Source organism: Bombina bombina, chromosome 4 (genome assembly GCF_027579735.1).
Source record: "Bombina bombina isolate aBomBom1 chromosome 4, aBomBom1.pri, whole genome shotgun sequence".
Taxonomy (NCBI): Eukaryota; Metazoa; Chordata; class Amphibia; order Anura; family Bombinatoridae; genus Bombina; species Bombina bombina.
This window is the reverse complement of record NC_069502.1, coordinates 1207119839-1207142272: the sequence shown is the minus strand read 5'-3', so window position 1 is coordinate 1207142272 and position 22434 is coordinate 1207119839. Positions and strand designations below refer to the sequence as shown.

General features: G+C 40.4%; 1 protein-coding gene across 1 annotated transcript in view; it reads right to left on the bottom strand.

Annotated features, from left to right (window-relative positions):
- MDGA1 (MAM domain containing glycosylphosphatidylinositol anchor 1) overlaps nt 1-22434 on the bottom strand; it is an 802309-nt gene that overhangs the window by 410202 nt on the left and 369673 nt on the right. Inside the window, exon 4 of the mRNA XM_053712693.1 lies at nt 9726-9922. Coding sequence (XP_053568668.1) covers nt 9726-9922 — 197 coding nt within the window. The remainder of the gene's footprint in view (nt 1-9725; nt 9923-22434) is intronic.

Below are 22434 nucleotides of genomic sequence, written 5' to 3'. Positions count from 1 at the left end.
GACAAGTCTAGCCCGCCGCGAGCAGTGGCGGATTATTGATAAATTTGACGCCTCGCTCGCCGCGACTAAGCTGATGTACTTAACTTTCAGTTGAATTGTCTGGCCAATTATTAACACGTGACATGCAAGGTGTCACGAACATCATAGTAGTCGCGGGAATAGAATTTTGCTCCTATAAAAGTTCAACTTATCTAAACAACTTTATTATTGTTCAAAATTTTTTGAAGAGTGATAACAGAGCGTTATTTTTGTAATATTTATTTACAATTTGGATATGGCTTCATCTGGATCTGATAATATATAAATATTAATATAAAAATAATTATAAAGATTGACAACTATACAATACAAATTTAAAATAGATTACTCTTTAATTACAGTCGACAAATTTGGCGCAATTTATGTACATGGAAATGAGAGACAAATTAGACGCCAGTTATGCTGTACAATGCTGATATTACTGCCTTTTATATATGTCTAGACTGGCGTCTAGATTGACTTTCCTATTGTTTTGTACCTTGCCCGCCACCTAAAAGGTGGCGAGGCAAAAATAACGAGGTGGGAGCGGAAATTGTAGCGAGCGGACAAATAGATTTTTTAGTACATTCGTTTTTGGCGAGTTGGTGGTCAAATGTGTCTAATTACAGTGAAAAATGGAGAGGTAGCGAGGTTTGGCGGATAAGTACGCTCGCAATTTTAAAGATGCGAGTTTGAACATAGTTGACGACTTTGTACATATCAGTTTGCGAGTTTTGACGCAAGATTTGTTGCGGGTAGCTCACTGACTGCTTAGTACATGGAGCCCTAAGCTAGAGCTTGCAATTTTAAACAAATTCCTGATTTTGCACATGTCTGGAGCACTAGATGGGAGCAGTTTTGCAAGACTGTATGCAAGAGCACTATATGGCAGCAGTTTTGTAAGACTGTATGCACTAGCACTATATGGCAGCAGTTTTACAAGACTGTATGCAAGAGCACTATATGGCAGCAGTTTTACAAGACTGTATGCAAGAGCACTATATGGCAGCAGTTTTGCAAGACTGTATGCAAGAGCACTAGATGGCAGCAGTTTTACAAGACTGTATGCAAGAGCACTATATGGCAGCAGTTTTACAAGACTGTATGCAAGAGCACTATATGGCAGCAGTTTTACAAGACTGTATGCAAGAGCACTATATGGCAGCAGTTTTGCAAGACTGTATGCAAGAGCACTAGATGGCAGCAGTTTTACAAGACTGTATGCAAGAGCACTAGATGGCAGCAGTTTTGCAAGACTGTATGCAGGAGCACTAGATGGCAGCAGTTTTGCAAGACGGTATGCAAGAGCACTAGATGGCAGCAGTTTTGCAAGACGGTATGCAAGAGCACTATATGGCAGCAGTTTTACAAGACTGTATGCAAGAGCACTATATGGCAGCAGTTTTGCAAGACTGTATGCAGGAGCACTAGATGGCAGCAGTTTTGCAAGACTGTATGCAGGAGCACTAGATGGCAGCAGTTTTGCAAGACGGTATGCAAGAGCACTATATGGCATCAGTTTTGCAAGACGGTATGCAAGAGCACTATATGGCAGCAGTTTTGCAAGACTGTATGCAGGAGCACTAGATGGCAGCAGTTTTGCAAGACGGTATGCAAGAGCACTATATGGCAGCAGTTTTGCAAGACTGTATGCAAGAGCACTAGATGGCAGCAGTTTTGCAAGACGGTATGCAAGAGCACTATATGGCAGCAGTTTTGCAAGACTGTATGCAAGAGCACTAGATGGCAGCAGTTTTGTAAGACTGTATGCAAGAGCACTATATGGCAGCAGTTTTGTAAGACTGTATGCAAGAGCACTATATGGCAGCAGTTTTGTAAGACTGTATGCAAGAGCACTAGATGGCAGCAGTTTTGCAAGACTGTATGCAAGAGCACTAGATGGCAGCAGTTTTGTAAGACTGTATGCAGGAGCACTAGATGGCAGCAGTTTTACAAGACTGTATGCAAGAGCACTATATGGCAGCAGTTTTGCAAGACTGTATGCAAGAGCACTATATGGCAGCAGTTTTGCAAGACTGTATACAAGAGCACTAGATGGCAGCAGTTTTGCAAGACGGTATGCAAGAGCACTATATGGCAGCAGTTTTGCAAGACTGTATGCAGGAGCACTAGATGGCAGCAGTTTTGCAAGACGGTATGCAAGAGCACTATTTGGCAGCAGTTTTGCAAGACTGTATGCAAGAGCACTAGATGGCAGCAGTTTTACAAGACTGTATGCAAGAGCACTATATGGCAGCAGTTTTACAAGACTGTATGCAAGAGCACTACATGGCAGCAGTTTTGTAAGACTGTATGCAGGAGCACTAGATGGCAGCAGTTTTGCAAGACTGTATGCAAGAGCACTAGATGGCAGCAGTTTTGTAAGACTGTATGCAGGAGCACTATATGGCAGCAGTTTTGTAATACTGTATGCAAGAGCACTATATGGCAGCAGTTTTGTAAGACTGTATGCAAGAGCACTAGATGGCAGCAGTTTTGTACGACTGTATGCAAGAGTACTATATGGCAGCAGTTTTGCAAGACTGTATGCAAGAGCACTGGATGGCAGCAGTTTTGCAAGACTGTATGCAGGAGCACTATATGGCAGCAGTTTTGTAAGACTGTATGCAAGAGCACTAGATGGCAGCAGTTTTGTAAGACTGTATGCAAGAGCACTAGATGGCAGCAGTTTTGTAAGACTGTATGCAAGAGCACTATATGGCAGCAGTTTTGCAAGACTGTATGCAAGAGCACTAGATGGCAGCAGTTTTGCAAGACTGTATGCAGGGGCACTATATGGCAGCAGTTTTGTAAGACTGTATGCAAGAGCACTATATGGCAGCAGTTTTGTAAGACTGTATGCAAGAGCACTAGATGGCAGCAGTTTTGTAAGACTGTATGCAAGAGCACTATATGGCAGCAGTTTTGCAAGACTGTATGCAAGAGCACTGGATGGCAGCAGTTTTGCAAGACTGTATGCAGGAGCACTATATGGCAGCAGTTTTGTAAGACTGTATGCAAGAGCACTAGATGGCAGCAGTTTTGCAAGACTGTATGCAGGAGCACTATATGGCAGCAGTTTTGCAAGACTGTATGCAGGAGCACTAGATGGCAGCAGTTTTGCAAGACGGTATGCAAGAGCACTAGATGGCAGCAGTTTTGCAAGACTGTATGCAAGAGCACTATATGGCAGCAGTTTTGCAAGACTGTATGCAAGAGCACTAGATGGCAGCAGTTTTGCAAGATGGTATGCAAGAGCACTAGATGGCAGCAGTTTTGCAAGACTGTATGCAAGAGCACTAGATGGCAGCAGTTTTGTAAGACTGTATGCAAGAGCACTAGATGGCAGCAGTTTTGCAAGACGGTATGCAAGAGCACTAGATGGCAGCAGTTTTGCAAGACGGTATGCAGGAGCACTATATGGCAGCAGTTTTGCAAGACTGTATGCAGGATCACTATATGGCAGCAGTTTTGCAAGACTGTATGCAAGTGCACTAGATGGCAGCAGTTTTGCAAGACTGTATGCAGGAGCACTATATGGCAGCAGTTTTGCAAGACTGTATGCAGGAGCACTAGATGGCAGCAGTTTTGCAAGACTGTATGCAAGAGCACTAGATGGCAGCAGTTTTGCAAGACTGTATGCAAGAGCACTATATGGCAGCACTATTTCCTACCTTGCACTGCACCAGACCCTACCTGGGTATCTCTTCAACAAAGAATACCATGGGAACAAAGCACATTTGATAATAGAAGTAAATTGGAAACCTTTTACAAATGGTATCCTGTATATGAATCACAAAATACATATTGGGGGTTCATATCTCTTTAAATGTGGCTTGCTGATTGCACAACTGCAGATAATACCGTCTGTCTCATAAACTGATTATTATTGTATCATTCTCATTCACAAACAAATGATAACTTATGATGTTTATAATGAATCAGCAAGCATTGCATGCACACATAGCTGTATTGTAATAAAGTCATTCACATCATACACAAGTTAGGTCACAAACATAAATCACTCTGATAAAAAGGGCAGCCAATTCCTTACAGTTATTCCCAATAGCAAATAAAGATGCATTAGATGATGTTTATCTATGATCAGGGAGAGACAACTACAGGTTGTAAGTGTAGTGTCCAAAACAAAGCCACAAATATAAAAACAAGGGGCACAGGTGAGCCAAATAGGTCCAGTCAAGTTCACAAGGTTTGTTAAAGGGACAGTAAACAGCTTGCGAGTAGAAGATGTTGCTTTGCTAAGGCATAACATACCAGCCAAGTCTGAAGGTTTTAAAACTATAACAATCGCCAAACACTAAACACCACTGCACTGTCCTCAGCACCCCTAACAGGCCACATTTTGAGGATATCTGAACTGGAGCACAGGTGAAACAATCAGCTGATTAGTAAACACTGTTATTTTAGCTGCTCTATCCAAGGTAATCCTGAAAACCTGACCTGTTGGGGAGACCTGAGAGGTTTGAAAACCAGTGAAATAGACCATTTGCCTGATTTGGAGAATCTAATCTGGGCTGAAGCTGACAAGGATAGCCACAGTCATTATGTTAGAACAAAGTGTATCATTTACAGGTGCCATCTGCTAAAGCCACTTATATGTAGCAGGGTTAGCCTTGGGAAGTCAGCAGTGTGTAATAGAAAATCCATAATTTCCAGAGCGGAATTAAATGAAAAAGGGGAAAATGAATAAAGAGTATTGTAATATATACTGTCCTTTAAGTCATTGTTTCTCAGCCACGGTCCTCAAGTACCCACAACAGGCCAGGTTTTCATTATAGCTGAACCAGTGCACAGGAGAAAAATCAGCTGATGTGTGAGAGCAGGTCAGTAACCATGGTTACTGATCAGCTGATTACTTCACCTGGGCACTGGTTCAGCTATAAGGAAAACCTGGCCTGTTGGGGGTAATTGAGGACTGCGATTGAGAAACACTGCTTTAAGTAACCAGTAGCAGAAAACGCACAATATAAGATAATTGAATTATTGGACCCATGATAATGACAGAGCAGACCAAGCACACTCATTTGCACAAATGCGCTCATATAGTAAAATGCTGCTACGTTAAATACAACAAAACCCTTTTGAATACATTTCTATAATTTACAAACAGCAGCAGAAGTTCTTATAATTATTTCAAACCTTCATTTTAAGGTTCTTTATTCAGTTCAGTCCTTCCCAAAACACCAATAATTCAGATTCTGTACTTAGGTTATATAAAAAAAATGACTAAGGGCTCCATGTACTAAGCAGTCAGCGAGCTACCCGCAACAAATCTCGCGTCAAAATTCGCAAACTGATATGTACAAAGCCGTCAATTATGTTAAAACTCGCATCTTTAAAATTGCGAGCGTACTTATCCGCCAAACCTCGCTACCGCTCCATTTTTCACTGTAATTAGACACATTTGACCACCAACTCGCCAAAAACGAATGTACTAAAAAATCTATTTGTCCGCTCGCTACAATTTCTGCTCCCACCTCGTTATTTTTGCCTCGCCACCTTTTAGGTGGCGGGCAAGGTACAAAACAATAGGAAAGTCAATCTAGACGCCAGTCTAGACATATATAAAAGGCAGTAATATCAGCATTGTACAGCATAACTGGCGTCTAATTTGTCTCTCATTTCCATGTACATAAATTGCACCCAATTTGTCGACTGTAATTAAAGAGTAATCTATTTAAATTTGTATTGTATAGTTGTCAATCTTTATAATTATTTTTATATTAATATTTATATATTATCAGATCCAGATGAAGCCATATCCAAATTGTAAATAAATATTACAAAAATAACGCTCTGTTATCACTCTTCAAAAAATTTTGAACAATAATAAAGTTGTTTAGATAAGTTGAACTTTTATAGGAGCAAAATTCTATTCCCGCGACTACTATGATGTTCGTGACACCTTGCATGTCACGTGTTAATAATTGGCCAGACAATTCAACTGAAAGTTAAGTACATCAGCTTAGTCGCGGCGAGCGAGGCGTCAAATTTATCAACAATCCGCAACTGCTCGCGGCGGGCTAGACTTGTCTATTTATTGGGGGAATATTAGTACATAGCGACAGCGGACACCATTTCGCCCGCGGCGAGTAACGGCGAGTTTATCCGCGTCTACAATGACGGATGAATTGACTGCTTAGTACATGGAGCCCTAAATGAGCATTTGTAGAAATATTTATTACTTTAGTAAAGAGATAGGAAAGTCAGACACTTTTAAATTGACTTCTATTTTAAAATGGACTTTATTCTCTTGTATCTTACGCTACTCTGAGCTAGCTGGGGATTGGTAGCTGCAGAAATTATTAGCCTCTTGTCATTGCTCATCAGATGTTTTCCGCTTAATCCCAGTAGTGCATTTTTGCTTTAGAGTTGACTTTAACTATGTGTTTATTAAGTGCTTTGCAGGGGTTATACACACAGTAGTACACACGCAATAGTGTGGTAATACAGAGCATTTTCTTCTTTCACCATTATATCCCTTGAAAGGGACACTAAACCCAAATTCTTTTCTTTCGTGATTCATACAGAGCAGCAATTTTAAGCAACTTTGTAATTTACTCCTATTATCAAATTTTATTCGTTCTCTTGCTATCTTTATTTGAAAAGCAAATATGTGAAGTTTTGGAGCCGGCCCATTTTTGGTTCAGCTCCTGGGTAGCGCTAAATGTAGCCACCAATTAGCAATCCCTATCCAGGATGCTGAACCAAAAATGGGCGGGGTCCTAAGCTTTACATTTCTGCTTTTCGAATAAAGATAGCAAGAGAACGAAGAAAAATTGACAATAGGAGTAAATTAGTAAATTAGTGTCCCTTTAAGTAGGAACAAAATATTAAATGTAAACTAATAGATACATTTTAAAAGAAACACAATTCTGATTTAATCCATGTTGACAATGTATGCAAGCTCATACCCTGTCCTAATTCACTTACACCTAGATTACCAGTTTTGCATTACGACTTTTAATGCAATTCCAGCGTAATGGCCAGTAATGCATATTACGTATCGTGTCGGTATAGCTATACCGCAAGCATTTTAGCCTGTAACACAACGTCCATTCCACACTCAAAAAAATGACATTTTTGCATGGGATTTTCATAGCGCTGGTATTACAGGTTGTGTGTTGAAGCTAAAAAGCTTGCGTTATGCTCTATACCAACACGATTCATACCGCCAGCTGAGAGCAGTAGTTATGAGTTTTGCGCAACAAAAATGTTTCACAAAACTCATAAATAAACTGTTACAAAGTACACTAATACCCATAATTTACCTATTAACCACTTAACTGCCACCTTCCCGCATTGCAAACACTATTTAAAATGTATTAACCCCTGATCTGCCGCCCACCCACATTGCGACTATTAAATAAACCTAATAACCTCTAATCCGACGCCCCCGACATCTCTGACACTAAATATAATTATTAACGCCTATTCAGCCCCTCCCTGACATCGCTGCCACTATATTAGTTATTCATCCCTAATCCTCCGGCCTCCCACATCACCGCCACTATAATAATGTTATTGACCCCTAAACCTCCGGCCTCCCACATCACCGCCACTATAATAAAGTTATTAAACCCTAAACCTCCGGCCTCCCACATCACCGCCACTATAATAAAGTTATTAACCCCTAAACCTCCAGCCTCCCACATCACCGCCACTATAATAGAGTTATTAACCCCTAAACCTCCGGCCTCCCACATCGCCACCACTAAATAAACATATTAACCCCTAAACCTCCGGCCTCCCACATTGCCGCCACTAAATAAACCTATTAACCCCTAAACTGCCAGCCCCCCACCTCACAAAACACTAAATTAAACTTTTAACCCCTAAACCTAACACCCTCTAACTTTAAATTAAAATTTGTAAGTTAGATTTTTTAATTGGTAGTATTTTTTTATTTTATTAGAATAGTTACGTTAGGTTAATTTATAGTTTAATGTTAGGTTTATTTGTATTTCACAGGTATGTTTTTATTTATTTTAAGATAGTTATATTGTAATTTTAAGTTAAAGTTAGGGGGTGTTAGGTTTAGGGGTTAATAGTTTTCTAAGTGTTTTGCTATGTGGGAGGGTGGTGGTTTAGGGGTTAATAGGTTTATTTAGTGGCGGTGATGTGGTAGGCCGGAGGTTTAGTGGTTAATAGCTTTACTATAATGTTGGTGATGTCGGGAGCGGCGGAATAGGGGTTAAAAACTTTATTTAGGTGTCGACGATGTCGGGGGCGGTGGATTAGGGGTGTTTAGACTAGGGGTTTATGTTAGGGTATTAGGTTTAAACATAACTTTTTTTTCCCCATAGACATCAATGGGTTTGCAATACAGAGATTTTTCATTCCGCTCTTCAGGTTTTTTTTTCTAACACTCTCTCCCCATTGATGTCTATGGGGGAAAGCGTGCACGAGCACATCAAATTAGCCATTGGCTTTTGTGCGGTATGGAGCTTAACGCCATCATATCGCACGCACAAGAAGGCTTTTCAGTAACTCGTAATGGCAGCTCTATGGAGAGTGAAATAACGCAACTTTGGCGTTAGTTTCGCACCTTTTTTAGCACAAAACTCGTAATCTACCCGTTAGTATAGTATTGCATTAAACAAATCATAAATCTAGACCCAAAAATCTATCTACATATAGGGGCCTATCTATTAAGCTCCGAATGGAGCTTGATGCCCCGTGTTTCTGGCAAGCGTGCAGGCTCATCAGAAACAGCACTTATGAAGCAGCGGTCACAAAGGCCGCTGCTACATTACCCTGTCCGCCTGCTCTGAGCAGGCGGACACACATCGCCGGAAATCAACCCGATCGAGTACGATCCAGTTGATTGACACCTCCCTGCTGGCGGCCGATTGGCCGCGAATCTGCAGGGGGCAGCGTTGCACCAGCAGCTCTTGTGAGCTGCTGTTGTAATGCTGAATACGGAGAGCGTATTGCTCTCCATATTCAGCGAGGTCTGGCAGACCTGATCCGCACTGTCGGATCAGGTCCGCCAGACTTTCTTAAATAGAGGCCATAGGCTCTGCCACTCATAGGTCATTAATAAGTTAATAAATCTTAGTGGTTTTAGTACTGCTCTTACGTGTATTTCTATTGGTAAATATTACACATATGTTTACAGTGTGAGAATGACAATATGCTCTACCCTTCATACTGGTGGTTCAGTGATCCCTATCCTATAAAGTTTGTTTTAATATATTGTTAACTGAAGTTACTTGCACGGGTCACTGCGGCTCAGACAGGAGCTGATCTGTGCATCTCCGGACCAACCTTGTAGCAAATCATAATGTTTTTACCCCAATCATTACCATAAAACTCGACCTTTAACATAGTCCTAACCCTACCCGAGGTCCTTAACCCTAGACCTAGCTTTAAGGCTAGCCCTAAGCCTTAAATATAGTCCCAATCACTAACCCTAATTTAGCCTCAATATCATTGGCCCTGTTAATCTTTTATCAGGATGTCATGAATGCTGAGATCTTGTGAGAACAACCTGCAACATTCCAGCAGTGATATTGTAGTGGACAGTCTAGTGGTCACAATATTGTGGTTGGACAGTGATTTTCACATAACCAGGATATCAACATAGTACAATGTCTGCAAGATCACATGAATCAAACATCAAATACTATAATCCAGTGCAATGCCACTTCAGCCTTAGCAGGAATAGAGTGAAGGGAACTCACCTGTGTGTAGAGCGGCTCATAGATGTCTACTCCATTGTCCTGGTTGTGGGAGAGGATTTCTGTGCCACGTTTCCAGATAAAGCGCGCTGGTGGGTTGGAATTAACGGTGCATCTGAGAAATACAGTCTTCTCCTGGTAGAAGCTCCCTCGTACATCACTGATGGTCTGGTGAACAGTAAGAATGGGCTCGTCTAGATCTGGAAGGTAGGTCCGCAGTGGAAGTTATACATCTTGGGATTTAACTCTTGAAGAAACACGTCAGTCTTATGTTATCAAGAGACATAGGAATGGCACAAAAGTAAATCAATAAATTGCCTAATAGAATTATGATGATGCAACTGAATCCTTAGGCTGCCAAAGAGGGGGCAACACATTTTTACACTACACAATGCAGTACTCTCGGGAAGCCAAAGGGTTAATAAAATACTATTCAATACCATACAATAACAATACCAGTTCCACACTTTATATCATGCATTTAACAGACTATGTTTCAACTTTCAAAAAAAATACTGTTCTTGCATGAAATATGTATAAATCTAGTTGATACAGCCTGCAATGTTAGTTATTTTAGTTGGAGCTCCATTCAACGATTGTAATGAAGATGCGCTATAATTACCTTTTTAAAGTTTTATGAAACACAAATACCCCGTGCTATGTCGCCCATTTCAAAAGTCAATTTTTCTGTGAGCTAAAGGTTTGAATTTTTGTCCAATCTGTGCTTTAGCTACAACAATAGTGCCTTAAGGAAAGAGCGCTGATTGGATAACAATTCAAACCATTAACTCACAGAAATATTAAAATGGGCAGCAGAGCACAGGGTATTTGTATTTCATAACAAAGTAAGTTATAGTGCATCTTCATTACAACTGATTAATTAAACTCTGTTTTTATAAAAGGAAGAGTTTACCATAACTTTAATACAATGTGACAGAGAAAACCTAAACTTTTTTAAAAAGGGTGTATATAAAATAAAAAAATATTTTAGAGCCCATAAAAACACACCTCACACAGATCTCCATCTGATTTTGGATTTATCCGATTAAAGGGACAGCAAACACTTTGTAACAACATATCAGCCAGGTCTAAACATTTTCAAACAAATTAATGTTGTATTTACCGCTTTTTTTTTCAATAGTCCATGACAGGATACTGAAATAGACTCAGGAGTGTGCACATAGTGGGGCCGATTTACCAATGTGCGAGTGGATATTTTGTGAAATTCTTGTGCAATGCTGCCCCCTGCAGATTCACGGCCAATTGGCAGCTAGCAGGGGGTGTCAATCATCCCGATCGTATCTGATTTCTATAGGATTGGGATGGACCTCTTTTGTGAAGCCATATTATGCTCTTGACACGTCCATACTCCTGGCTATTTATTTATTTCACAGGCGTTAAACCAGGGGTTAGCAACCTTGGGCACCCAGATGTTTTGGAACTACATTTCCCATGATGCTGAGACAACCTAAAGAGTGTCTCAGAATCATGGGAAATGCAGTTCCAAAACATCTGGGGGCCAAAGGTTGCTGACCCTTAAACCATAGCTGACATCACACTTTTCTCTGACTTACAGTCATCAAACAAAAAACTAATTAAACTCATGATTTAGACAGAACAGCATTTTTAAGAGACTTTAATTTACATCTATTATTGAATTTACTTCTTTTGTTAACCTTAATTGAAAAGCATATCAAGGTAGGCTCTGCTGAGAGCTAGCTATTATTGATTGGTGGCTGTACACATATTCTTCTTGTAATTGGCTCACCAGCTAGTTCCCAGTAGTGCATTGCTGCTTTGCAGATGACTTTAACTTTGTGTATAAACCATTTATAGAGGTTAAACACAGACTAATATGCAAACAACTGTGCATAATAAAATGCACTTTATGCCTCTTAAATATTAAAATATTCAGGCTCCTTTTTGTTACTTTGGACGACCTTAAAGGTTCTGTAGAAATCTTGTTAGATTTTTTTTTTTTTTTAAATTGTATTTTGATGTATTCACTTTGCAAACTTAACCAATCTGAAAGTAAGGAGAAAAACATCATATGTGTCATATTTTGAATCTGGGGCGAGATTACATATACGGCACAGGCTTCAGCGCAACCACTGCAACCCGCGCCGCCCGTAATTTCCCCTTGCACATCGGGGTATTACATATACCCCGCCGGCAGTTCATAAAGTGCCGTAAGTCGGATAAACTAGCGATGTCCAGAAATGAGCGTAAATACAAATTTCTGGATTCGCCAGTGACTTACGGCACTTTAGAAACTGCTGGTGCCTCAGAAAAATAAAGAAAATAACAAATCTCCCGTAAAAATCTAACATGCCTCCCAAAAATAAGCCCGACACGTAAAAAACCCTATATCTGCAATCCCCCCCTCTCACTACTAATAATAAATGTATTAACCCCTAGACCGACAAACCCCCCACAATGCAATAAACCTATTAAAGTATTAACCCCTAGTCCGACAACCCCCCACAACGCAATAAGCCTAATTAAACTATTAACCCCTATATCCGTCATCAAACCCACACCGCAAGTAATAATTAAATTATTAACCCCTAAATCTGCCAACCCCAACATCGCAAACTACCTATTAAAACTATTAACCCTTAATCCGCCATTAACCAACAATGCAATAAACCTATTCAAGTATTAACCCCTAAACCGCCAAAGCCCACAATGCAATAAACCTATTCAAGTATTAACCCCTAAACCACCAAAGCCCACAACGCAATAAACCTATTCAAGTATTAACCCCTAAACCGCCATAGCCCACAACGCAATAAACCTATTCAAGTATTAATTTTAATAGGTAGTTTGCAATGTTGGGGTTGGCGGATTTAGGGGTTAATAATTTAGTTATTACCTGCAATGTGAGTTTGATGGCGGATATAGGGGTTAATACACTTTATTATTTATTGCGGTGGGGGATTGCGGTTGACAGGTAGATAGACATTGCGCATGCGTTAGGTGTTAGTTTATTTTTGCAGGCATTTTCGGGAGTTACGGTGCTTCCATACTCAGCGCAAGGCTTGCTACGGCTGCCTTTTATGGTGAGTTAACAATGGAGTACGATTTCTACATTTTCACCACGTAAGTCCTTGCGCTGGATATTGGATACAGATTTACGATGCGGTCCCATGTTAGCCTATTGGAGTAAAAATTGCGTGCAGCGGGTGAAATATACGTGCCACATTTATATGCGACGCTGTATATAGGATACCAAACCCGGGCAAAAACTGACGTCACTGCATATGTAATCAGGCCACCGGAAGGGTTAACTTATAGGAACAGTGGATTTTCTAATGGATTGGAATGACACAGAATGACACGGGCAGCGATAAGCAATTACGCTAGACTTTGCTAACATTAGCGCACAACTTGATATTACAAATCAATGGTAAATCCTATCTACCAGAAAATGGTTAGTTTGGCAAACTTAGCTCTAGCGCAGCCTATACTTTCAATGGATATCACTACCACGCTGAAATTACAATTTGAAAGTTATAGGTTTCTCTGGACCTAAACTTCTCTAGAATATTTAGCGCATCTTGAGACCTATGTAAAGTGCAAGGGTTACATTTTTCCACACAAAACACATCAAAACATTAGAATAAACTAAGTTTACTAAGAGGAATATGGCATATGGCAAGATGTTTGACTGGAAAGGGCTCTAATGTCTATATATATATATATACATATATATATACAGGGTATATATATATATATATATATATATATATATATATATATACACACGTGTATACATGTGTATTTATTTGTTTATGTTTGTAAATATGTACATGCATACATTCATACAGATATATACACATTGTATCGGGTCTGGGTACCCCCGACTGGGTATACCCGCTAAAGTCAGCTTCCTCCCACCAAACGCCAACCAATAATCCTCCACTGGAGACCTGCCACTATTAGAATAACGGCCGCTGCATGTTGTTAAAGTTAACAACAAGAACATTAGCCAAGACTGAATATTTGAGGGTCAAAATAGGAACTGCTTTATTGCACAGAAAACACAGCTTTTATACATTTCCAATAAAGGGGGGTAGTCACCACATGATCAATAGAAACAAATATTATACAATGGGACACACATCAGGCAATGGTTAGTTAAACAAGACTGTTCAAATCCTGACTTACAAAAGGACAATGGATGACTCACACACTAACAGAAAGACGCTTCACACCTAGACTAGATATGCAGAAGCATAACAGCAGGAGGTCCCAGCATTAGAGCAGGAGGTTGCAATCAGCACAAACATTCTGAGTCTCTGAGTTTAGAGGGGGGGGTGGAGCAGGCAATGCTGGATTAGGCTGTCACCTTATACTCCAACAACACAGGAACCCCAACTCTGTATCAGGGCCCTCCAGTTCTCAGAGTCTCTGGGAATTCATGGAAACGGGGTAAACCTGAATCCAGGTTAAAAGTACTCCAAATTTATCCTGGGCACCCGCCTCCTAAATAATAGAATCCCCTCAAGTTCTTGGGTCCATAGTCGGTGGGGAGGAGGCTGGACTGCAGTCCTCTCCAAGTACAAAAGTAACAGTAGTTTCTGTTACATTTCTCCCTGCCCCCCTGAGGTAGATTAACCAGGTACCAGACCTCCCACTAATTTGGACCTGAGTTAGTCGGATGGCCCAGCCCAAAACTCTCTTCCATTTTTGTTTTTGGCCACTGCCACTGGGGAGTGAGAATGCTGATCTCCTCTTCCTGGAACATGCTAAGCTGCTGGGGAGAAAGGTCGGCTACCTCCTCTCCCTGGGAACTGCTTTGTTGCTGGGGAGAGAGGCTGGCTACCCCCTCTCCCTTGAACTGGTTCGGCAGCTGGGGATAGAGGTTGGCTTCCTCCTCACCCTGGAACTGGCTCTGCCACTGTGGCAAGAGGTCAGCTACCTCTTCTTCCTGGAACTGGCTCTGCAGGCTCTGCAGTTGGGGAGAGAAGTTAGCTACCTCCTCTCTCTGGTAATGGCTCTGCCGCTGTGGAGAGAGGATGGCTACCTCTTCTCCCTGGAACTGGTTCTGCTGCTGGGGAGAGAACTGGAACTGGTTGCCAGTGCTTCTGCTGGTGTGACAAGCTCAAGGCCAGGCTGCTGATCATGGTCTAGCAGATCCTGGTAGCTCATTACCGGTTGCCACTCCTCTGAGGAAAAGTCCAATAAGTTCCTGATCGCTGCACCATAGCCCTCTGCAGGCTCGGAGGCATGCTGCTGACCAACATCTAACAGCCTTGTATATGCCTTTTCTAGCTCACATTCATGGGCAGCTAGGTAATCAAGATCATCCCTCATCCTGGGTACTTCTGTAAGGTTCAGGCTCAGCTCTCAGTGTTCCAGTATGTCCTCCTGACGTCACTCTGCCGTACTCCCGCAGTAGGGGTCCTGTGTGAGACTTTCAAATAGCAATCCAGGGCCGCCGAAGTCATAGCCCTCTGTAGGATCATCCGTCTCCATCTACACACACACATGGGCTGCATACCACCGCAGAGCCCAGTACCCTTCATCCACCTCCATGTCTGTCTAGACAAACCCATCCAATTTGGCCATCCATTCCTTTTGGGGCTGCTTTCCCAGGAACGGCATTCGTAGATCCATCTGGAGCCAGTATTGCTGCTCTGGAGTAGGAAGTGACTTCCCCTGGTAGTCCTGATTGAAATGGAGAGCCTTGTACCAGAGTTTCGGTTGAACCATATCCTTTCAGGCCAGTTTGCCCTCTGCCAACACAGGGCCATTGAACTGAGCCAGAGCTGCCTGCAATCTCCACTTGAATTCAGCCTCCATTTCCATCGAGGTCCCACTTGGTTTGGAACTGCTCGTAAGGAGGAAGCAGATCCCACTGCTGCCAGCCAATTGTAGCAGGTCTCGGTACCCCAGACTGGGTATACCCGCTAAAGTCAGCTTCCTCCCACCAAACACCAACCAATGAACCTCCACTGGATACCTGCAGCTATTAGAATAACGGCTGCTGCAAGCCCCAAGAACATTAGATGAGAATGAATGCTTGAGAGTCAAAATAGTAACTGCTTTATTGCACAGAAAACACAACTTTTATACATTTCGAACAAAGGGGGGTAGTCACCACATGATCAATAGAAAAAAATATTATACAATGGGACAAACATCTGACAATGGTTAGTTAAACAAGACTATAATCACATCCTGACTTACAAAAGGACAATAGATGACTCACACACTAACAGAAAGACACTTCACACTTAGACTGGATATGCAGACGCATAACAGCAGGAGGTCCCAGAATTAGAGCAGGAATTAGAGCAGGAGGTTGCAATCAGCTCAAACAATCAGCTCAAACATTCTGAGTCTCTGAGTCTAGGGGGGTTGAAGCAGACAATGCTGGATTAGGCTGACACTTTATACTAAGCCTTTGAGAAAGCCAAGCCAGGCGAAATGTGCATCAGGCACTCTTCCTAAGGCTGTATCAACCACTAAGTGTAACTATGCAAGTCACATTTCACTAGACAATGTGTTTATTATAACATATCTATAGAATCATATTACCTTTCATTGATCGTATTTTTGGTTTAATTTGTGTTTGTGAATACTTCACTCTTGCCTATACAAATGGGTCTGTGTAATATGCTGAATGTATGGACTATGTGAATCTTGCTACCTACACTTCCCCTCTTAGTCACTATACTAATTTTGTCATAGGGAATATTTTGGACAGACCTACACCGGTCCAGTATTGCACTAGATAGTATAATTTTGTTTGAGGTCAATCCTCTTTTTTAGATAGATTTTGGTGCAATCTGTGAACCATTTTTGGTGTATATCTGCCTAAAAATGCCTCCTACTCTTTTCTGAGTTTATATGGTATACATCCTGGGGTCATTGTGGATATACAGCCGTTTATTATTTGTTTGTGTTTTAATCTAAGTATTAATCACTACTTATATAGTAGTTTTTTTATCATTTTTTTTTAATAATAAATGTTAAGTTTTAATATTATATACCTACTGAATAGGCACTTATACTAGTCTCCCTTTGCGAGTGCTCTACTTTCTGTTCGCTTGTCTCCTATTTTTTCTACACTCCCACCACAATGCTTGACTATAGACAAGACACACTTGTCTTTGTACTCCTCACCTGGTTGCCGCCAAACACAGTTGACACCATCTGAACCAAATAAGTTTATCTTGGTCTCATCGGACCACAGGACATGGTTCCTGTTATCCATGTCCTTAGTCTGCTTGTCTTCAGCAAACTGTTTGCAGGCTTTCTTGTGCATCATCTTTAGAAGAGGCTTCCTTCTGGGACGACAGCCATGCAGACCAATTTGATGCAGTGTGCAGCGTATGATCTGAGCACTGACAGGCTGACCCCCCACCCCTTCAACCTCTGCAGCAATGCTGGCAGCACTCATATGTCTATTTTCCAAAGATAACCTCTGGATATGACGCTGAGCATGTGCACTCAACTTCTTTGGTCGACCATGATGAGGCCTGTTCTGAGTGGAACCTGTCCTGTGAAACTGCTGTATGGTCTTGCCCACCGTGCTGCAGCTCAGTTTCAGGGTCTTGGCAATCTTTTTATAGCCTAGGCCATCTTTATGTAGAGCAACAATTCTTTTTTTCAGATCCTCAGAGAGTTCTTTGCCATGAGGTGCCATGTTGAACTTCCAGTGACCAGTATGAGAGAGTGTGAGAGCAATATCACCAAATTTTACACACCTGCTCCCCATTCCCACCTAAAACCTTGTAACACTAATGAGTCACATGACACTGTGGAGGGAAAATGGCTAATTGGACCCAATTTGGACATTTCCACTTAGGAGTGTACTCACTTTTGTTGCCAACGGTTTAGACATTAATGGCTGTTGTGCGTTGAGTTATTTTGAGGGGACAGCACATCTACACTGTTATGCAGGGTGTACACTCACTACTTTACATTGTAGCAAAGTGTCATTTCTTCAGTGTTGTCACATGAAAAGATATAATAAAATATTTACAGAAATGTGAGGGGTGCACTCACTTTTGTGAGATACTGTATATATATATCCTTAAGCGCAATATATTTCTATATGTATGTCTATATCCGTATCTATTAAGACAAATATACAGGTAAAGACATATATTTTACAAAAAATAATCATATACTGGGGGGTATATTTATCATAGTGCGAGTGGACATGATACGCTGTCGGCATTTTTCATTGCACCAGCAGTTCTTGTGAACTGCTGGTGCAAAGCCACCCCGGCCACTAGCAGGGGGTGTCAATCAACCCGATCATATTTGACCGGGTTGATTTCTGTCCGCGGTCTCAGAGCAGGCGGACAAGTCATGGAGCAGCGGTCTTTAGACTGCTGCTTCATAACTTCTGTTTCCGTTGAGCCTGAAGCCTGCAACGATTATAATCTGGCCCTAAGTGTTTGCATGGGAAATTCTAATGAATTGAAATGGTGCCAGTGAAAGTAGTGAGATCGGAAGATCAACCCTTTAAGGGATGAACAAATAAATAATAGAAACAATGACATGATACGCTCTCAACTGAAGAGAGTCCAACCATCAGCATGAGTCAAACATAAGAATCTTCTACATTGCAAATTGCATAGAATTTCCTTGACCAACTATTTTTTCACTCTCAGTTCTTGCAGAATATTTCCATTTGTCAAACTAGTAATTACATTTTGCTTTTCTTCACCCAGTATAAAACATACATGACAGGCTGTACTTATCAATCTCCTGCACCTTATTTCCTTACACCGTCAGCCTATGTATTATGCACAAAGAGTGCTTTAAGCTTTCCTGGGTCTGACACATTTTGTTTATCCAGACAAATTTCTGCAAAAACAAATTGATAACGTAAACGGGAGGTGAGCAGTGACGATGTGTGCAAATCAGGATTATGACTGGGCTATTACAGGGGGAAAATCAACACAGAATCAAACAATTTAGGTTCTAGGGAAAAAAAATAGTAATTTATATTTGCAGTAAAATTGAGAAATACTATTTGTTTGGTAAGATACATATAAGGTCACGTACACATTTTGTTAAATATTTGGTTGCCAGAAAGGTCAGGCCTTCTCAGTAACTTTTCTAGCAATTGAGGGGTTAATATCTACTTCAGCACATGTTAGTCTTTGTTTGCTGATGGGTAGGAGAACTAAAGTACCATTAGTCTGATCTGCTAATCTCTGGAGCAATTTAAGTTTTTATGCTCAGTACTTTTTTGCTGACATTCCAAGAACGTGTGTGCAAGTTTAGATCTCAGTCAAAGCGACATCCCAAATGTCCAGCATCATTAATATTTTATAAAGTCAGAGCTCTGGGACATCGCTAATTTGCTACTGAATGTTTTCATGCTAAACAGATGCTCCTGTAGAAAGAACCAATGACGGATGTGTCACAAACTTATATGGGGTTAAGCTATATAACCTGTGCAAGCTATGTGTAAAAGTGTGTACACAGCATTTTGGTTATGCAGATACATTGTGCAAGTGAATTTTAGATTGAAGCCAGAGGTTGCTCGCAGTTGTTAATTAATTTTTTTTTTTAAAGAGACGGTAATCGATTTGTAAAGTAAGGCCCCACAATTAGTGCATATTCCATATAGTAAGGCACCCACTAAAGAGTAAAGCACCCAGCTGTTTATTAGAACCAACCACTATTTGTATTATCTGTGAAGCTGTTAAAGAGAAAGTAATCCTGACTTACAAGTAAACCTGTGAAATTCAGGCACATTCAGGGTTGTTTACTAAACTTAATGAGCACACACATTTCTTTTTTCATTTTGGTTCAGCACCCTGGGTAGTGCTTGCTTATTGGTAGCTACATTTACCCACCAATCAACAAGCGTTACCCAGGTGCTTAACCATAAATGTGCCAGCTCCTAAGCTTACATTCATGCTTTTTTGAATAAAGATAGCAAGAGAACAAAGTAAAACTGATAATAGGAGTAAATTAGAAAGTTGCTTAAAAGTGCATGCTCTAAAAATTAGGGTTTCATATCCCTTAAATATTTTGACCCCTCCCCCAAAGTTAGCATTTTACCACAACACCTTACTGCCAATCTTGAAGCTTTATTTATCTTTAGTGAAATAGTGGGCAGAACAACCAATCAGGAGGTGTAATATCTTCCCCATTGAAAGAGCAGGGTATACGTACGTGCCTCTGCTAATGCTAGTGCATGACCAGGTATACACAGATATCAGTCTCAGTAGGAGAGGTGCAGAAGAGAGTTCTGCTGTCTTTTAATAGAGGAGGCCGTGCATCTTGTGGTTTCCCTGCGTATGTGTCAAATCTACTTACAATTGAGGGGTAGCTGGATGCTGGGTTAAAATGCCAACTTCATGGGGATTCAAAATAAGGTAAATGTTACTTTCAAACACTCATGAACAATAAAAACCCATTAGTTGTGCTCTGATTGCCAGGGCTTACTCTGTAGCTCAGTGTTTTTGTTCCTTTATCAACAACAAAAATAATGTTAACAGAAAATCGGGTTGATTGACACCTCCCTGCTGGCGGCCGATTGGCCGCAAGTCAGCAGGGGGCGGCATTGCACCAGCATCTCACAAGCGAGGTCTTGCGGACCTGATCCGCACTGTCGGATCAGGTCTGCAAGACCTTTAATAAATAGGTCCCCTGGTGTTTAATGTGATTTTTGAGCCATCATATTTTTGTTTTATTAAACTTAGATGTAAAACACTATAAGAAACAGGCATTCCCCATGCTCATTTACAAGAGGGTAACAGGTGTTTGTGGGAAATTACACACATATACAAAGCAAAATTAGATCAGTTAAATAAATAGACAAAGAGACAGAAAGATAGATAGATAGATAGATAGATAGATAGATAGATAGATGATAGATAGATAGATAGATAGATACAGTAGATGATAGAAAGATAGATAGATAGATAGATAGATAGATACAGTATATCTATAATTAGATAGATGATGGATAGAGAGAGAGAGAGAGAGAGAGAGAGAGAGACAGACAGACAAATAGCAGGTGTACAATTAGCTAAATTAATTCTTTTTTTATACAATTAAAATCACAAAATAGTTGACAAATGCAAAATCTACCAACATGTAACAAGATTACAATATCTGAGTCTGATTACTTTATGGAAGCTGTGTTTGTCATACATATATTGCTCAAGACACGTGCACTCTCCTGAGCCTACATAAGTATGCTCTAATGGAAAAGAGCTAAGTTTCAACAAAGGAGACCAAATTTGCTAACAGACGCAAATTGCAATTCATTGCTTTGTTTTATTTTTTTATTATTTATTGTTTCAATTTATGCTCCATCTAAATCATAAAAGTTTAATTTTGACTTCCATATTTCTTTAATGTGTTTTTTACTCATGCAGATCCTAAAATCCAAACCTGTTGCACTATTTGAACAAGTCTGCTCTGTAGAGACCTCATTAACCTAAATCTTTGCATGGCATTTATGTAAAATAACCATGGTAGCCTTCTGCTTTGTGCAGTCTCTGATTCATTTCAGACTAACAACAGCCATTAATGAGATCCATTGTGGAAACAGTACGTTGGTTGTAAGAGGCAGATCTCTGTAGAGCAGAGCAGGCAGAATGGAAGATATACCCTACTGGAACAGTACCATTTTTCACACGACATAGGACATCTTTAGTAAATAAACACACCAGCAACCAGTATTCATTCTCCAGTTTAAAGAAATTGCTTCCATTTCTGTAATTATATGAAATCCATTCATAATATCTCTCCCCATTTTAGTGAATAGAATACATAGAGTAATAAAGGTTTGGAGCGATGATGGGTAGGGTTTGGTCTTGACATGAAGGTGTTGGTTTAGGATTTGGGGCAGTTTGTGAATTGAAGCTAAGGATTAGACCAGCATAAAAATTAGGATTAGAGCTAGAGATCTGGTTTAGGATTACGAATTGAGGTTAGGGCAATACTTGAAACTGTGTTTTGGGATTTGGGTTAGAATTTGGGAACTGATGGGAGTTTAGGTACTGAGAATTGGGGTTTGGGACCAGCATTGCATTTAGGATTAGAGACTTGAAATTGGTGTTAGGATTAGGAATTTAAGTTTTGATTATGAATGTGTGTGGTATTTTGAGATATCCAATTAGCTAATAGGAGTTAAACATTTGGGCACTCCTGTCCCAGTAACAACATTGTGATAATGATGACCATGGCTGACAATTATCGTTTTTATTAGTATATTTGCTAATTTATCCAGAACCTCTTCCAGGTTCAAATCAATATCTCTTGGTTTAGATTTTATTTTTTATTTTTTTTTTCAAACTCCTTTTCTCTGAAAAAGTTTTTAAAAATCCTTAAAGAGATCCCTTATGTTTTGAAAAATATTTTGATTTCTACAATTTTTTAGCTAATATATATCTGGAATAATAACCTCTACAGTGCATACAACTGTCAATCAAAAAGGAAATTGTGTCACATGTATGTACATTTGGATCTTGGCCATATTCAGGAGATAACATCTCACAGAATGTCACGGGTGAGGCTCAGAACATGCAAAGAGTCAACATAAAACTACTCAATCATCATAATGTATAACTGTTATTTGTCTCCTTTTCCTGCATGGCTAATATTGTACCTTTATTTATTTCTCTAGATTATCAGTGGCGTCACTAGGGTTGGTGTCACCCGGTGCGGTAAGTTATGGTGTCACCCCCCCCCCCCAGAAAGCAGACACACACAAAAACACAGG